Genomic DNA, 15,002 nt, shown 5'->3' on the forward strand with positions numbered 1-15,002 from the left:
TTTATGACAAAGGTTCATTTCCCAGTTTGCATGTAGACTATTACTGGAACCATAATATGCTTTCAGACTATCACAAATATCTATATAACTCTCCAGGTGATTTGAGGGGGGAAAGTGTGGTTTCTCATGGTATAGTGCCCATCCTCAATGGTCTGAGGATGGACACTATACATTTATTTATTATAATACTGAAGCGACCTTTCTAATCTCTCCTTGGCTCATTGCTTCCGTATTCAGTTTGCACCTGTGTTCAGTAGTATTCACATGTTCATAAGTAGTACAGTACCATCTATGTTAAATAGTCTGTCCTGCTCTCTGATAGTGTGGAAGATTTTGAGCACAATGATTTGCCAAGATAGGTAGGTAGGTAGGTTATTAACCCGAACTTAACCGAGAGCCATGACAAGGACAGGAAACCGGCAACTTGTCAATGGTTCCACATTTGTCCAGATAAATTTTTTCTGGAAGGATTTTAAAATTCAACAGTTTTTTGCCATTTACAGCTTTTGCAGGTGGCAGTTCCATATTACCCTGTGGGTGTAATTGCATCTCCTTTTTTCAGCCCTACATTTGTGGCTTGTTGAGCTTAAAACCATTGTTCCTTGTTTGTTACATCTGATCTTTCAGAGAAATTGTCCAGATCAATATCCTCCAACTTGTTCAGTACATATTTAAAGTTGCAATGATTTGCTGTCCTGCATTGTTTGCATTCTTGTTAGCCCGTTGCTCTCAACTGTTTCTGGTATAAAAGGTGACTTAGTTCTGGAATGATTTTTGTTGCCCAGTGTTAAGCTTTCTCCAATGAAGCTGTGTCTTTCTGAAGATGAGGCCTCTATGCTTGGATAAAATAATCCAAGTGGGGGTGCGCCAGAGATTTATAATTTAATAATAAAATAAATTGACCTTAAAAGACAAAGGTATACTTGATTATTCCTAGGGGATGATTAGTTTTTTTTTTACAACTACTCCCACTTGTGCAACTTTTAGTGATTGATGGACAAAACACCACATTATGCTGTTGATGCAGGAACCATTTGTAAGTAATCTTACCTAATGCCTTATACTTTTGACTTCTACAGCATCTTTCACTATAAACCACTGCCACTCAAAGATCACTTTTCTGAAATTATTTAGCCTTTTCTTTTATATTAAGATACCTCCTCTTCCCAATCCTAGTTTAGCCTCACTACTCCTGCTGACAGATATCTTTTAAACTCACAAATAATGAAAAAATAAAGAAATATAGGTAAGAAACCACTGAATACCGAAAGGTTCTGCCACACGATCACAGGACAAAAAGCATGTCCAGGGAAAATTCAGGTTACAATAGGGTTACAATCACCACAAAGTCACACACTATTACAAAAAAATTAGTAAAGAATCAAATAAAGAAACACTTTGTAAAAATTAAATATTTTTATTAGTATTTAATGTACTACTAAAATAATCCTGAGAATAGTGAATACATTGACAAATATGAAATATAGTAAACAACTGTATGATTGGTATTTGGGCAGATGAGTTGGGCCAGTCTACCAACACTGCTGGGTAAAGTGGATACCATATTTTGGTTCATCAAGATTTTGACCATTGGCCAGTTCAGTGCAGCCCACCAATCAGTTCCAGTCAAACACAATCAATTTGAGCAAGATCCAAATGTATTAAAAAATTTAACATACTTAAAACTTCCAATGCTCAGGCCAACTACAATACTGATTGTATTTGTCCACAGAAGTAATGTTTTTAAATAGTGACAAATTATTTACAACTTATACTTAAATAAATATGGTAATTACAATGATCTCGATCTCTCTCTCTCTCTTCCCCCCCCCCCCTCTCTTTTTCTTTCCCCCCCTCTTTCGTTCTCTTCCCCCCCCTCCCTCTCTCTCTCTCTCTCTCTCTCTCTTCCCCCCCGCTCTCTCTCTCTCTCTCTTCCCCCCCTCTCTCTCTCCCCCCCCCATCCCTCCCTCCCTCCCCCCCCAAAATATATAATAGACTTTCAAGTTAAAATTAAAACAACAAATCACGAATTGAAAAATATTTCAGGATCAATAAAGCTGTATTATTACAATCCTACAGAAATAATTTTTAGGTAAGTTTTAATGCTGTGACCACTGGATACTTTTCAGATCTATTCCTTCTTGCACCATTTCCCACAGAGGGCTGAAAAACAAAAAAGCTACATACAGTATTGTAATTTATAAATACAGTAATCAGTATGGTTTAATGAGATGAGGGTCATTGAGAACTTATTACCAATCTTCCATGCCAGGATATCATATAACATCTATATTATTAAATATTCCTAAAATAAGCTATTTTTTCCACGTGACATTCTTAGTCACAGAATTAATATATTTTTACCCATAAGGTTATAATTGCTAGTGTGTTTAGATACTAGTTTTATGCTACATATTGAGGATGCATATAACAAATGGGCGTGATATTTGTACAGTAATACTGCATTATATTATTTAATACCTATAAATTTCTTTTCCTATATTATTCATTGTTTCTTTTCCAGGTTGATGCTTCAACATCCCATGAAAAGTGAGAAAATGTGTAATGGTAAGGTATATGTAGTGATTTCAGTAACCCTCCCCCCCTTTCAACACAATGGGTATCAAAGAAAAACTGCTCGAGGCCTCACGGAGACCAAGTACAGTAGTCTGGTCTCGCCCACCAAACACGCAATGAGATTGTCGTCCCCTCGCATCCTGTTTTTGGTTATGTACATATGTAAAATATTTGTATTCATATTATAACTAGTGACATGCCTTAGCATTTGTCTGGTGGATGAGGGAGACATTAAATACAAGTACAGTAATGTACTAATAAAGTAATGTAAATACAGTACTAGTCAAAGATGTCTGATTAAAAAATGTTCTAGGAGTGCATTCTCATATGGTACAATGTTAACTATACATATATAATATTGTTCCTATAATAATGGCAGGAAAGTGTTGGTGGTAGCTACACATTGTTGAGTGTGTATGTTGTAAATCTTTAAAGAACTCTGATCAAGGGGTGGTTCTAGATAAAAAAAAAAAAAAGTTCGTGCGCACTGCAGAAACGACGTCATGTGCCGTTGGGTGCGGGCAAGCATGCGGCGACACCAAAAAGTGTATACTCGTTTCAGTATTAATTCTCGTTTAATTCACTTTAATTCTCTTGCTACATTGTTCATTTTGGTATCTTTGGCAATAGAATTCCCTACAGGGGTATATGCATATAAGGTCCAAAAGCCAAGAGCCCGCCGTGACTTCCCACAGCAAAGCCTAAAGTTGGCCAAGTTACCCGTGAACAAGCACCAACTGGCACACCTACAGACTAATGTATATACTCGTTCAGTTTGATAAAAAAAAAAATTGTGTTACGCGTTTCATCTTGGTATTAAATTGTTCGCAAAATAAAGGCACGTATTTTAAAACTAGTCCCATAGTAATAGAACAATAAATGGAATTTAGCAAATATTTTAAAATTTGAACCACAAAAGTATTTATCTTTCTGATATCAATTTTTGCTTCACGTCCTTCATTTTGATATCAAATTGTTCGCAATATAGAGGTGGGTATTTTAAAACTAGTCCCATAATAATAGAAAAATATATGGAATTTTAACATATATTTTAACTTTTGGACACTGTCGCTCGTCACCACAAAATTATTTATATCTTTCCATTTTTCTGACATCCATTTTCGTGTTACATCTTTCATTTTGGTATCAAATTGTGCGCAATCCAAAGGCGCTCATTTTGAAACCACCCAAAAGTTGATTGGATAAAAATTGAATTTTTTACAAATATTTTAACCCTTGTGTGGCGCCGGGCATTTGTCACCCACAGGCGCATACCAAAAAAAAAAAAAATTATTTTCTTCTAAACCTGTTAATTTGTGTTCTCTGATCACGGGAAAATAATAAAAAAATCGTAAGTGGCATATATTGCCCGCTATAGGGTGGGGAATTCTGGCAAAAAACAGGCGATGACTCAGCGTGCGTCCCAGACGGTCTGTTGCTCGCAAGCTGTCAGACCGGAGTTGCCACAAAGAGATAATTACCTAATTATTTCAATGTCTCTGATTGATTTTAAATAGTTTTTTTGCTGTAATATTATTCAATAGTGTGTAGTGTGATATATTTATATAATAAAATGAGTGAATCATCGCTGTACTCAAAAATATGGTGTGCATATTGTTGATTCAATCATGATGTTCATCAAGCAGTGAACAAATTATTTGTCGGTTATTACACTATATACACAGGTTATATATATAAGTATCTGCATGTTTTGTTCACCATAACAAACCAGCAAGTTGGTATTACGAGTCAAAAAGCAACGAGGAGTGACCACTACACACCAGCCAGCCACTCGCTGCCACTCACTCCCTCAACACCTCACTCGCCCACATTCTCCTCCCACCATACTGTTTTTGCTTATATTCACAATATACAGACGTTATATATAAGTATCTACATTCGTGTTCACCATAACGAATCACTAAGTTGGCATGCTCACTGGCAGTGGCAGCCAGTGGCAGCCCGCCACTGGCTGCCACTTCCTCCCTCCCTCACCTCACCTGACTCACCCACATTCTCCTCCCACCATACTGTTTTTGCTTTTATTCACTATATACAGACGTTACATATAAGTATCTGCATGTTTTGTTCACAACTGTACAACTAAGTTGATATAGTTAGTTCAGGGACTAAGAGACGTCGCTACACACAGTCAGTTGGCGGCTGCCTCCCTCACACATTCAAGGTTCAGACCCACTAAAATTTCACCCCCAACAATACTGTTTGTGGTGTTATTACCCTATATACAGATGTTATATATAAGTATCTACATGTTTTGTTCACCATAACTGTTCAACTAAACCGGTATAATGCCCAAAGAGCATAGTGGCCACCCCTACCAACATGACAAATCATGCAGATGTTGCCATACCCATCACCAAAATGGCTTCTCCCCCACACTCCTTTTGCTGTTATTACACTGTATATACACGTTATATATAAGTATCTACATTCGTGTTCACCATAACGAACCACTAAGTTGGTATGCTGAGTGGCAGTGGCAGCCCGCTACTGGCTGCCACTCCCTCCCTCACCTCACCTGACTCGCCACCATTCTCCTCCCACCATACTGTTTTTGCTTTTATATACAGAAGTTATATATAAGTATCTGCATGTTTTGTTTACCATAGCGAACAACTAAGCTGGTATAGTGAGTCCAGACAGTAAAAGGTGGTCACACAGAGCTACGAGGAGAGGTTAGAGGCATTAAATATGCAAAAACTAGAAGATAGAAGTAAAAGAGGCAGTATGATCACTACGTACAAAATAGTAACAGGAATCGATAAAATTGATAGGGAAGAATTCCCGAGACCTGGAACCTCAAGAACAAGAGGTCATAGATTTAAACTAATGAAACAAAGCTGCCAGAGAATTAAAAAAAAAATCAGTTTTGTAAACAGAGTGGTAGACGGTTGGAACAAGTTAGGTGAGAAGGTGATGAAGGGCAAAACCGTCAGTAATTTAAAAGCATTATATGACAAGAGTGCTGGAAAGATGGGACACCACAAGCATAGCTCTCATCCTGTAACTACACTTAGGTAATGACAAGCAGAAAGTGATACTAATTGAACAATGTAAGGCAGTCATCCCAGTACAATGACTTATAGTAATAAGTTTCTACCAAGAAAAATGTGTTTTTAACAAAGGTCAATACATTCAGTCAAACAATGTATGAAACAACTGATAATTTTACCTTACCTCATTTCTCTCAAGCGATTAACATGCTCCACACATTTATTAGCTGTGTACTTGACTTCTTCCTCTGTAGTAAATCTACCAATGCCAAAACGGATGGAGGAATGAGCCAAATCTTCCTCTGCACCTATGGCACGCAACACATAGGAAGGTTCAAGTGAGGCACTAGTACATGCAGAGCCTGATGACAAAGCCACATCCTTCAAGGCCATCAACAAACTTTCACCTGTTGCAATAAAAATAGTTTTAAAGAATGCTGTAGCAATAATCTCAATGGGTTTTTTAAAAGGAATTACAATAAAAAGACATTCAAAAAATGAATGCTCACCTTCAACAAAAGCAAAGGAGAGGTTAACACATCCAGGGTAACTGTGTTCAGGGTCACCATTCCTAACAATATTTGTCAATCTTGATGTGAGGGATTCTACTAACATGTTTGACAACTTGGTTATCCAGTCATGATCATATTGCATTTCACGCTTGGCAATGTCACAGGCTGCACCCAGGCCCACCACCAAAGGAGTGGGTACAGTTCCTGACCTGAAAGATTTTAATATGCAATTAATAGCCAAAATATATGAAGTAGTTAAGCCGATAGTCAAGCCTCGAAAAATGGAAACTAATGTGGCAGTTCAAAATTTGGTCAACACATATTACGTTTTATTATATTTTAGAATCACTGAGCAGTGATTAGCAGCAGTTCTGTTTGCAGCCCATCATGAAAACAAATGGCCCAAATCAATTGTATGCAGCTGTCATTTCCCCGATTGTCATGGCAGATAACGCCCGATTAGTTTCATATTTAACATAGATGTCAGAAATGAATTATTAGAAGTGCATTTTCAACATTTAAAATGAAAAACTATTTTTGAGAAAAGCTCAATTGTCATTAGCTGTAAGTCATGTACAGTGGCACCTCGATTAACGAGTTTAATCCATTCTGGCACCGAGCTCGTTATGTGGAAAACTCGTCTTAAGAAACAAATTTCCCCAGTTAAAATAAAGGAAATAAATTTAATCCGTTTCACTCCCAAAAACATCCATACGTGTATGACATTTTGTAATGTAAATATAATACTGCACATGTAATTTTAATGTTTTGTTGTACTGTTTTCATGTTTACTTTACCTTATGAAGAGTCATTGCTGGCTTGAGGGAGACGATGGGGAGGTGGAAAAGAGGAGAAGGGTTATAGTGTGGAAGGAGAATCCACCTCTGAATCAGGCGGCCTCTCTCTTCTTGGGAATTTCACCCTACTGGGACCTGGGTTGTGGTTCACTATCACTTGCTGGTCTTTACTTTTGCAAAGAACGAGTCTATTGACAATTGCTTTTTTTTTGTTTTAGGATGTCCCTAAAATGAGACAGCAAATTGTCATTAAACATGTTCACACACCGAGTTGTCACTACTTTATCAGGGTGATGCTTTTCCAAGAATGCAGTCACCTTTTCAAACATTCAACACTTCCCTGATCTCACTGGAAGAGGCAGCATCCTCCCTTACCTCCTCATCCCCTTACTAATGGTACAAATTGTTGATGAGGCCCTGCCATACTCCCTTGTGAGATCAGTCACATGGACACCACGCTCATGCTTTGCTATAATTTCCTTCTTTAAATCCACAGTAATTGTCTCTTTCTTCCTCTTAACAACACTATCAAGAATGCGTTGCATTGTCCTCTTGACAACACAAGTAGCTTCTTTGGCGACATCGTGCGTCACAAAACCACAAAAAAAAAAAAAAGTGCAAATAAATGCAGAGGGATGTTTGTCGTACGCGATACAACAACAACACTGGCATCGGAGGCGTCCGAGAATTTGCGAGAACCAGAGAGATGCTAAGAAGCACCATGTGGTTTTGCTCGTTAATAGAGGTGAAGCTCATCAATAGACAAATTTGCTGCGAAGTACTCATTACTCGAAATGCTTGTAGATAGAGCCGCTCGTTAATCGAGGTGTCACTGTACTTTGTATGATTTATAATTGGTGTGTTAACTATACGTGAGTTCCAGGGGGGGTAGACCCCCCAACCCCATTTTTCAGCTTCCACACCCAAACTATGACAAATAATTGTTTCACTTTATCATAATCCCCCCTCTTTTTTAATATCTAGGAACATAATTTAATTATAAACATTAAAAACATTTTGTCTGAGTACTCTAGATTAAATATCCCTTCATCGACTTATCACAAAGTATTAATACCTTCAATTGTTTTGCTAATTTTTCTTGAACTTGCCACATTAACTGTCCATAAATTTATAAGAACTTTTTATTTTAACAATTCTGCAATGGAGGGTGGACTGGCATATAAAGTGTGCAGTGGAAGAGCTCAAAGGATGAGTGTGTTAATGAACTGACTCAAGAATGTTGCTCTGGAAACAGAATAGTAAGTATGAACAGTAAATCCAAGTTGATAAAAAACTAATTGCTAAATAATTGTAAAAAGTTTTTTTAAATGTAAAATAACATTCCATAGCCTAAGTGAATTGATGGATTCACTTAGTCATCCCAAGTCATCCCAAGAGAAATAGTTTTCTAATCATCTTGCAAATGATAAAGGATAAGGTCAAGGCATTCCACACAGGAAAAACTAATTATCTCACGGATTGGTTCAAAAATTTCAAATTGGTCATGTTTTAAGGCAATTTAAGCTTTCCACCAAAATGTCTTCTGACAAACACTGTAGGAGCCTCTAAAAATGTAACAGGAATTTACCGAGTTGGAATTGTCACAATCTCGCCATAGTTAATTTATAAAGCCAACATGATGAATATTTTTGAGAGTGCAATCAATTAACATTCTGTTGATTTGTAATGATACTGGAGTGTAGTTTAGAGCTTATATATAATTTCCAACCATTTCTCCATTCTGAATATTGGGTCAACTGTCCATTTTAAACATGCCTGAGTTTTCACCTTCTTACCAGTAATGAATCATAGATCTTCAATGGATAAGTGTCATATACAGACTCCAGTCCCTCCCTCAAGTGTTTATGGTCAAATTATACCTGATTGTACAGTCTGTTATATAAAGCTCTTTCAGTGCCTCTTTGCCTTTTCTGTAGCCACTGTGCTCAAGTACCTATCAATCAGTGTCTGTGGGGAGTGAGAATCAGATTGATACTCTTTAATACTCTTTCTTCAATCTCTATAACTTAATTGTGTCCAGCTTCCACAAATGTCCCATTGTTCTGCCTCCTTTTAATTTAAAGTCTTTGTCCATATTGTCTACTCCTCAGTATCTTACGTAGAGATCATATTCCATCTTGTTTCTTCTCTCCTTAAAGGTTGTGAGGGTGAGTTCCCTGAATCTGTCCTCATGACTGAGCCCTCTCAATTCTAGTACTAATCAAGCTGCAAACTGTCTCAAATTTCTTTTTTGTTTCTCGAACTACAAAATTTGATTTTCCTTCTCTCAGTTCTGCCAACTGCCCTTGCCTAGTTTCTTAGCGATGCAGGAGTCACCTAGCATGACATGGTCATATTAACATGGGTGCAAAAAAAAAAAATGCACAAAACACAATGCAAAAAACAAATCCCATTAACGTGATGTATCAACGAGAAAATCATTAGGAGCCACGAGGAGGATTCGAACCCACTCACTTGGTGCTCCCAAGCTAATGCCCTAGAACACAACACCATGCTATGGTCAAAAGTATCTAAACGATAAAGCCAGAGTGCATGGTGGCAATGCGTGAAACTCTGATTAAACTTCAACTGGAAACCTCAGAACCCCTTGAGGATTCAGTGGAATCCCATGTTGCATTGCTTTTGACCATTCATGGTGTAGTGGTCCAGGGCATTAGCTTGGGAGTACAGGCATACCTCAGAATAAGAGTTTAATCCGTTCCTGGAGACGCCTCGCCTTCCGAAAACTCGCATTCCGAAGTTAATTTCCCCATAAGAAATAAAGGGAAATGAATTAATCCGTTCCTGACTACCCCAAAAACCCCACATCAAACTAAATTTTTATACCTAATTTACCTAATTCATCTAAATAAACCTACAAAACTGTGTTCCAGTTATTACTTACCTTGCTGTCGAGTGCTGTAGGCGTATGGAAGATGGTGAGGAGGGGGGAGGAGGAGAGGAGTTACTGTTTGGAAGGGGAGTCCCCTTCCATAATCACATCACATAACCCCATGCCTTGTAACACTATGGATACCACTTCTCTTTCTAAATTTTTCAAACCAGCCCCTGCTTGCCTTAAACTCTTTCTTATCTGCATCACTCGTTGCAGGGGTATTCTTTAGAAGGTCTTCGTGCAACACCCTGGCTTTCTCACAAATAATGGCCTCCGAAACACTATCACCCCTCAACTCCTTGTCGTGTATCCAAATTAATAACAACTTTTCCACTTCTTCAAGTATTTGTGGTCTTTGTGCCGTTAATGTTCTTACTCCTTTTGCCACTTTAGCACCCATAATCTTATTTTTCTTCTTAAGTATAGTGCATATTGTTGATGTGGCTTTGTTGTACTGCCTACAAAGTTCAACAACACGTGTACCGTTCTCATGCTTCCGAATGATCTCTTGTTTCTCCTCTATTGTCATCCTCACATGAGCTTTCTGGCCTTTATCCTTACCACTGGCTTTCTTGGGACCCATGGTGAGATATATAATAACAAATTGTATAGACAAATCACCAAAAATCCAACAAAACACTGAAAATCCGCGAGAAGAATTGATGTGGGGGTAGTCACTGAGCGCGAGACAATAATAAACTGAGGGGCGGCGGGGCGGAGGGGCGGCGGGGCGGAGGGGCGACGATCGCCGAACCACCACGCGCTAGGTCGGCTGTACGCGTATCAACAAACTCGCGTCCAAACTCGCCTCCCGAAGTAACCATCGCCTTCCGAGACAAATTTTTGGAGTAAATACACCTCGCCTTCCGAAAACCTCGCATACAGGGACAATCGCATTCCGAGGTACCACTGTACCTAATGAATGGGTCCGAATCCTCCTCATGGCCCCTACTGATTTAAAAACAAAAAGCATAATATTCAAGATGACCTACCTTATTCCTCTTTCTTGTCCTCCTCCACTCATCAAGGCTTCCACACGTACTCTAGGTCGACGGCGGATATACAGGCAGCCAACCCCTTTTGGACCATAAAGCTTGTGACCACTATAAAAGCAAATCAATAATGCAGTGACTAATACTATTTTCAAAATGAAATCTACCTATATTTTCTTTTACAAATATAGATCATTTTTTTCAAAATGTTTTAAAAAGTATTAAATATAACATTTACTTATGTTACTGAATATATGGATGAATGTGTGTAGATAAATATATTCAACCTTTGCTATGCCTTAGGTTTTATCATGGTCATTACAAAATGTAAAGATGAGCTTGGTGAGCCCTTGTCTTACACCTTAATATCTCATTATAGGTGAGGAGAGTTTAGAAGTATGGATAAAAGCAGCTCCACTATCCACCCAAACTTGTAACTAGCTCAACACTGCACACGTGCAGGCCAAATGTGTGGAGAAATCGGTCAACAAGTCACACAAAACCCGTGCAAACGGCTCTGTCAAAGCCTTGATAATTGTTGACCAGACCACACACTAGAAGGTGAAGGGACGACGACGTTTCGGTCCGTCCTGGACCATTCTCAAGTCGATTGTCGATCCGCTCTGAGGACATTATCAGGTGGGGAGTTTGACTGGGGCGGTACATTTGTCAAATGATAATGCAGGTGTCCTAAGGCCAGCTCAGCGTGGACAGAAACCTCGCGCAGAGACAATCGACTTGAGAATGGTCCAGGACGGACCGAAACGTCGTCGTCCCTTCACCTTCTAGTGTGTGGTCTGGTCAAAATACTTTAGCCACGTTTTTGTGACTCATAGCCTTGATAATTGCTGAAGTGAAAGAAAAAATCTCACTCCACCCAACCATTCCAGCTAACTCCCTCCAAGATCTTTCAGCATACCAAAAGTTTGAGAATACTGACAAGCCAAGAGCAAACTTTAAAAATCTCAGCAAATTAGTAGTAGTGGGCATCCATCAGTCTCGGGAGACTATGGAGTTGCGCTCTGGTTGTCGGTCCGGAGACACCTCTCCAGGGCGCAAAGCCATGGTGCCGAAAATCACAAAAGGAAAGGCAAATGCCAATATGATTGTTCCAGCGCCATCGCAGGAACTGTCAGAACGAGGTTGAAGGCAACAACGAACTGCCCTAGGGACAGTTCGTTCATTGTTAAAAATCTCAGCAAATTAATGCTTCAGTAAAAAGAGGAGCCTGGACAGGCTGTTGATGGTAGACCATCGCTTGAAACAATACAGGCTCACAGAAGGCTAGATTGAAAAAGTTGAAATGTTTCCCTGCCAAGGGCAGACTGAAGACAGACAATTTCCTTCCACTTGATAAATGGAGACTAACAAATCAACTGCCCTTTCTCAAAGAAAATCGAGAAGGAAGTACTTTAAGTACCAGATACCACAGCCAGGATAAAGCAAAAATGTGATACCACAGCCATGATAAAGCAAAGATATGATACCACAGCCATGATAAAGCAAAGATGTGATACCAAAGCCAGGATAAAGCAAAGATGTGATACTGTACCACAGCCATGATACCACAGCCAGGATAAAGCAAAGATGTGATACTGTACCACAGCCATGATACCACAGCCAGGATAAAGCCAACATGCACACATATGTACTGTACTATATTAGGCCTCAAATATCGTGTATTAGGCCCAGGGAGGTTAGGTTAGTTTAGTTTGTCAAAGCAACAAGTAAAAAATAGTTTTCCAGTTTGTCCAACTCAATAGTTCAGATTTCTACTTTCTAATTTCACTGTTCATTGGAATATATACTATGGTCTTCATCCTTACTATAAGTACTACCAAAACAGGAGGATGGGATGCAATACCTGTACCACAACCAGGAAGAAGACTTGATACCACAGCTTGGAGGAGTAAAGATCTGATGCCAGACCTAGAAGGAAGCAAAGACTAGATAGCACAGCTAGAAGGAGCAAAAACCAGATACCATAGCTAGAAGCAGAAACCTGATACCATAACTCAACATACAAGATAATGAGAGGAATTGACAAGATGGACAAAGCCAGCCTCTTTAGAAAAAAAATACTAATATACAAAGTCATTAATGGATACTGGAATGCATCCAGGTTGTGGAAATGCAAAGAATTCTTGTGCCCTGTTCAGGTCGTCTGCAAGCAAAATGCATTGAAAGAAGAGGTTGTGAAAGCCACTTCTGCCCACAACTTCAACAATAGGTGTAACAATTTGAACATCAATAGGTTTAAATAAAACATGCCAGGTACAAAAGGCTAGGCAGTAGGCAGGAGAGCATAAAAAGCTAGATCTCACATCGCCACAGTCACTAGTAAGTATATACTTGGTTCCCATTGTGTAATCAGTCAGTCAAGTATAAGGGTCCAACAAACAGTTTAAAATCCAAAAGTGAAATTGTAGGGCACAAAAAGGATGGCCATCAGGATCATACCATTCTAGATGGCTCTCCATGATCCATTAACATCAAGTTGTGGATTCCCAAAGTGTAGTGCCATACTCTCTAACACTTGAAACCGTACAAATTCACACGCAGGCCAATAATAGGTCACCAGATTTGCAGCCCATCTAAATTTAGAAGCAAAGTTCCAGATACCGAGGTAAAAGCTATCGGCTTTTCCCCTTACCTAATTGTCTTGTTCCTAGCAACAAACAGTGAGAGAACCCCTGAAACTGAGCCAGGTTGTGACCTGGTGGCCAACCTCACAGCTCTCACAAACACACACATACAATGACAAAGCATACTTTATGCAAGTGCATAAAACACTTGCCACCAATTACTTATGCACTAATTTTAAAAGCGGACTGTGAAAGAATGACAATACTCATTGGGCAAACCACTACTGAGTACAGTTGGCTATATACAAAAATTGAATAAAGACTCATTCATATGTATAGGCAAATATGATAGCCCATTCTCCCCTAATTGTATAAGTATTGATTATATCATTTAAAATTAAATACCGTATGTACACAAAAAAAGCTTGGCTAAAATAAATTCATAATTATGGTCTCAATCAAAATTCCTAAACTTGATGTTATGGCAAACATAAAAAAATAATATTACAGTACCTGGGAACAAGAACTGCACAGCTAACTTGCTAGAGTTAACAACATAAAAATTGGTAATATAAATGTAACACCTAGGAGGAACTTTTCAAAGTAAAAGTGATATCCTTTCTACTGTTGACAAACTGCATGTAAAATTAATGAACTCATAGCAAACACACTCTCTTGAGATCTTGAGGTTATCTTGAGATTATTTCGGGGCTTTAGTGTCCCCGCCGCCCGGTCCTCGACCAGGCCTCCACCCCCAGGAGCAGCCCGTGACAGCTGACTAACACCCAGGTACCTATTTTACTGCTAGGTAACAGGGGCATAGGGTGAAAGAAACTCTGCCCATTGTTTCTCGCCAGCGCCCAGGATCGAACCCGGTATCACAAGTCCAGTGTGCTGTCTGCTCGGCCAACCGGCTCCCTAATACTCAGGCTCACTCAGGCCAATCATGAGTACAGAAACAGACTCAATTTTATGCATCTACAAAGCAAAGTACAGTAAATTATTTACAGCAGAGGTCACAAAACAGCATTTACACAGGGCCAATTAAATATAGTACAGTATGGCAATACATAGTGATTAAATTTATTTTAACACACACTTCTTACCTGATGGACATGAGGTCAACATTTAGATCTTGAACATTGATGGGAATTTTACCAACAGCTTGGGCAGCATCAGTATGCAAAAATACCTTTCGAGCATGACAAAGTGCTCCAATTTCTCTGAAACAAAAACATTTATATATAAAAAAAAAGACAGTGAATAAGCAGCTTTCTGAATAGATCATTTTGCTGCTCCCTAAGGAGAGATCCTACTGTGTCCTTGGACAGGATCATACACAGTTGGGCAAGATGACACATGAGCACCAGTGCCACAGTGAACTTTGTAAATGTCAAGCATGCTCTAAATGATCCTGGCAAGTCAAAAAAAACAGCGTTGAATGTAATGAATCGCCATTTTCTGGGTGAGACCCGGAGGCTCCCCGGAGATTACTAGGCTGATGTGCTAATATCAGACTTTGGCATCAGTCATGTGTATGGAGTTCTGTGGGCCTACCGGGGACCACGAGCCAGAACCTGGTCCCCTCAGAAAGGCATGGGGAACAATGGCCTATAGAAACCCCCCTTT

At 39.1% G+C, this 15,002-nt stretch overlaps 1 protein-coding gene across 1 annotated transcript in view; it reads right to left on the minus strand.

The window, feature by feature from the left end:
* Positions 1–1,981: 1,981 nt before the first annotated feature.
* LOC123755883 (Nfs1 cysteine desulfurase) overlaps positions 1,982–15,002 on the minus strand; it is a 29,915-nt gene continuing 16,894 nt past the window's right edge. The window contains exons 5-9 of the mRNA XM_045738807.2: positions 14,480–14,596; positions 10,789–10,899; positions 6,101–6,312; positions 5,776–5,998; positions 1,982–2,163 (exon numbers count right to left, since the gene is read on the minus strand). Coding sequence (XP_045594763.1) covers positions 2,100–2,163; positions 5,776–5,998; positions 6,101–6,312; positions 10,789–10,899; positions 14,480–14,596 — 727 coding nt within the window. The 3' untranslated portion in view covers positions 1,982–2,099. The remainder of the gene's footprint in view (positions 2,164–5,775; positions 5,999–6,100; positions 6,313–10,788; positions 10,900–14,479; positions 14,597–15,002) is intronic.

Source organism: Procambarus clarkii, chromosome 43 (genome assembly GCF_040958095.1).
Source record: "Procambarus clarkii isolate CNS0578487 chromosome 43, FALCON_Pclarkii_2.0, whole genome shotgun sequence".
In the NCBI taxonomy this organism is placed as follows: domain Eukaryota; kingdom Metazoa; phylum Arthropoda; class Malacostraca; order Decapoda; family Cambaridae; genus Procambarus; species Procambarus clarkii.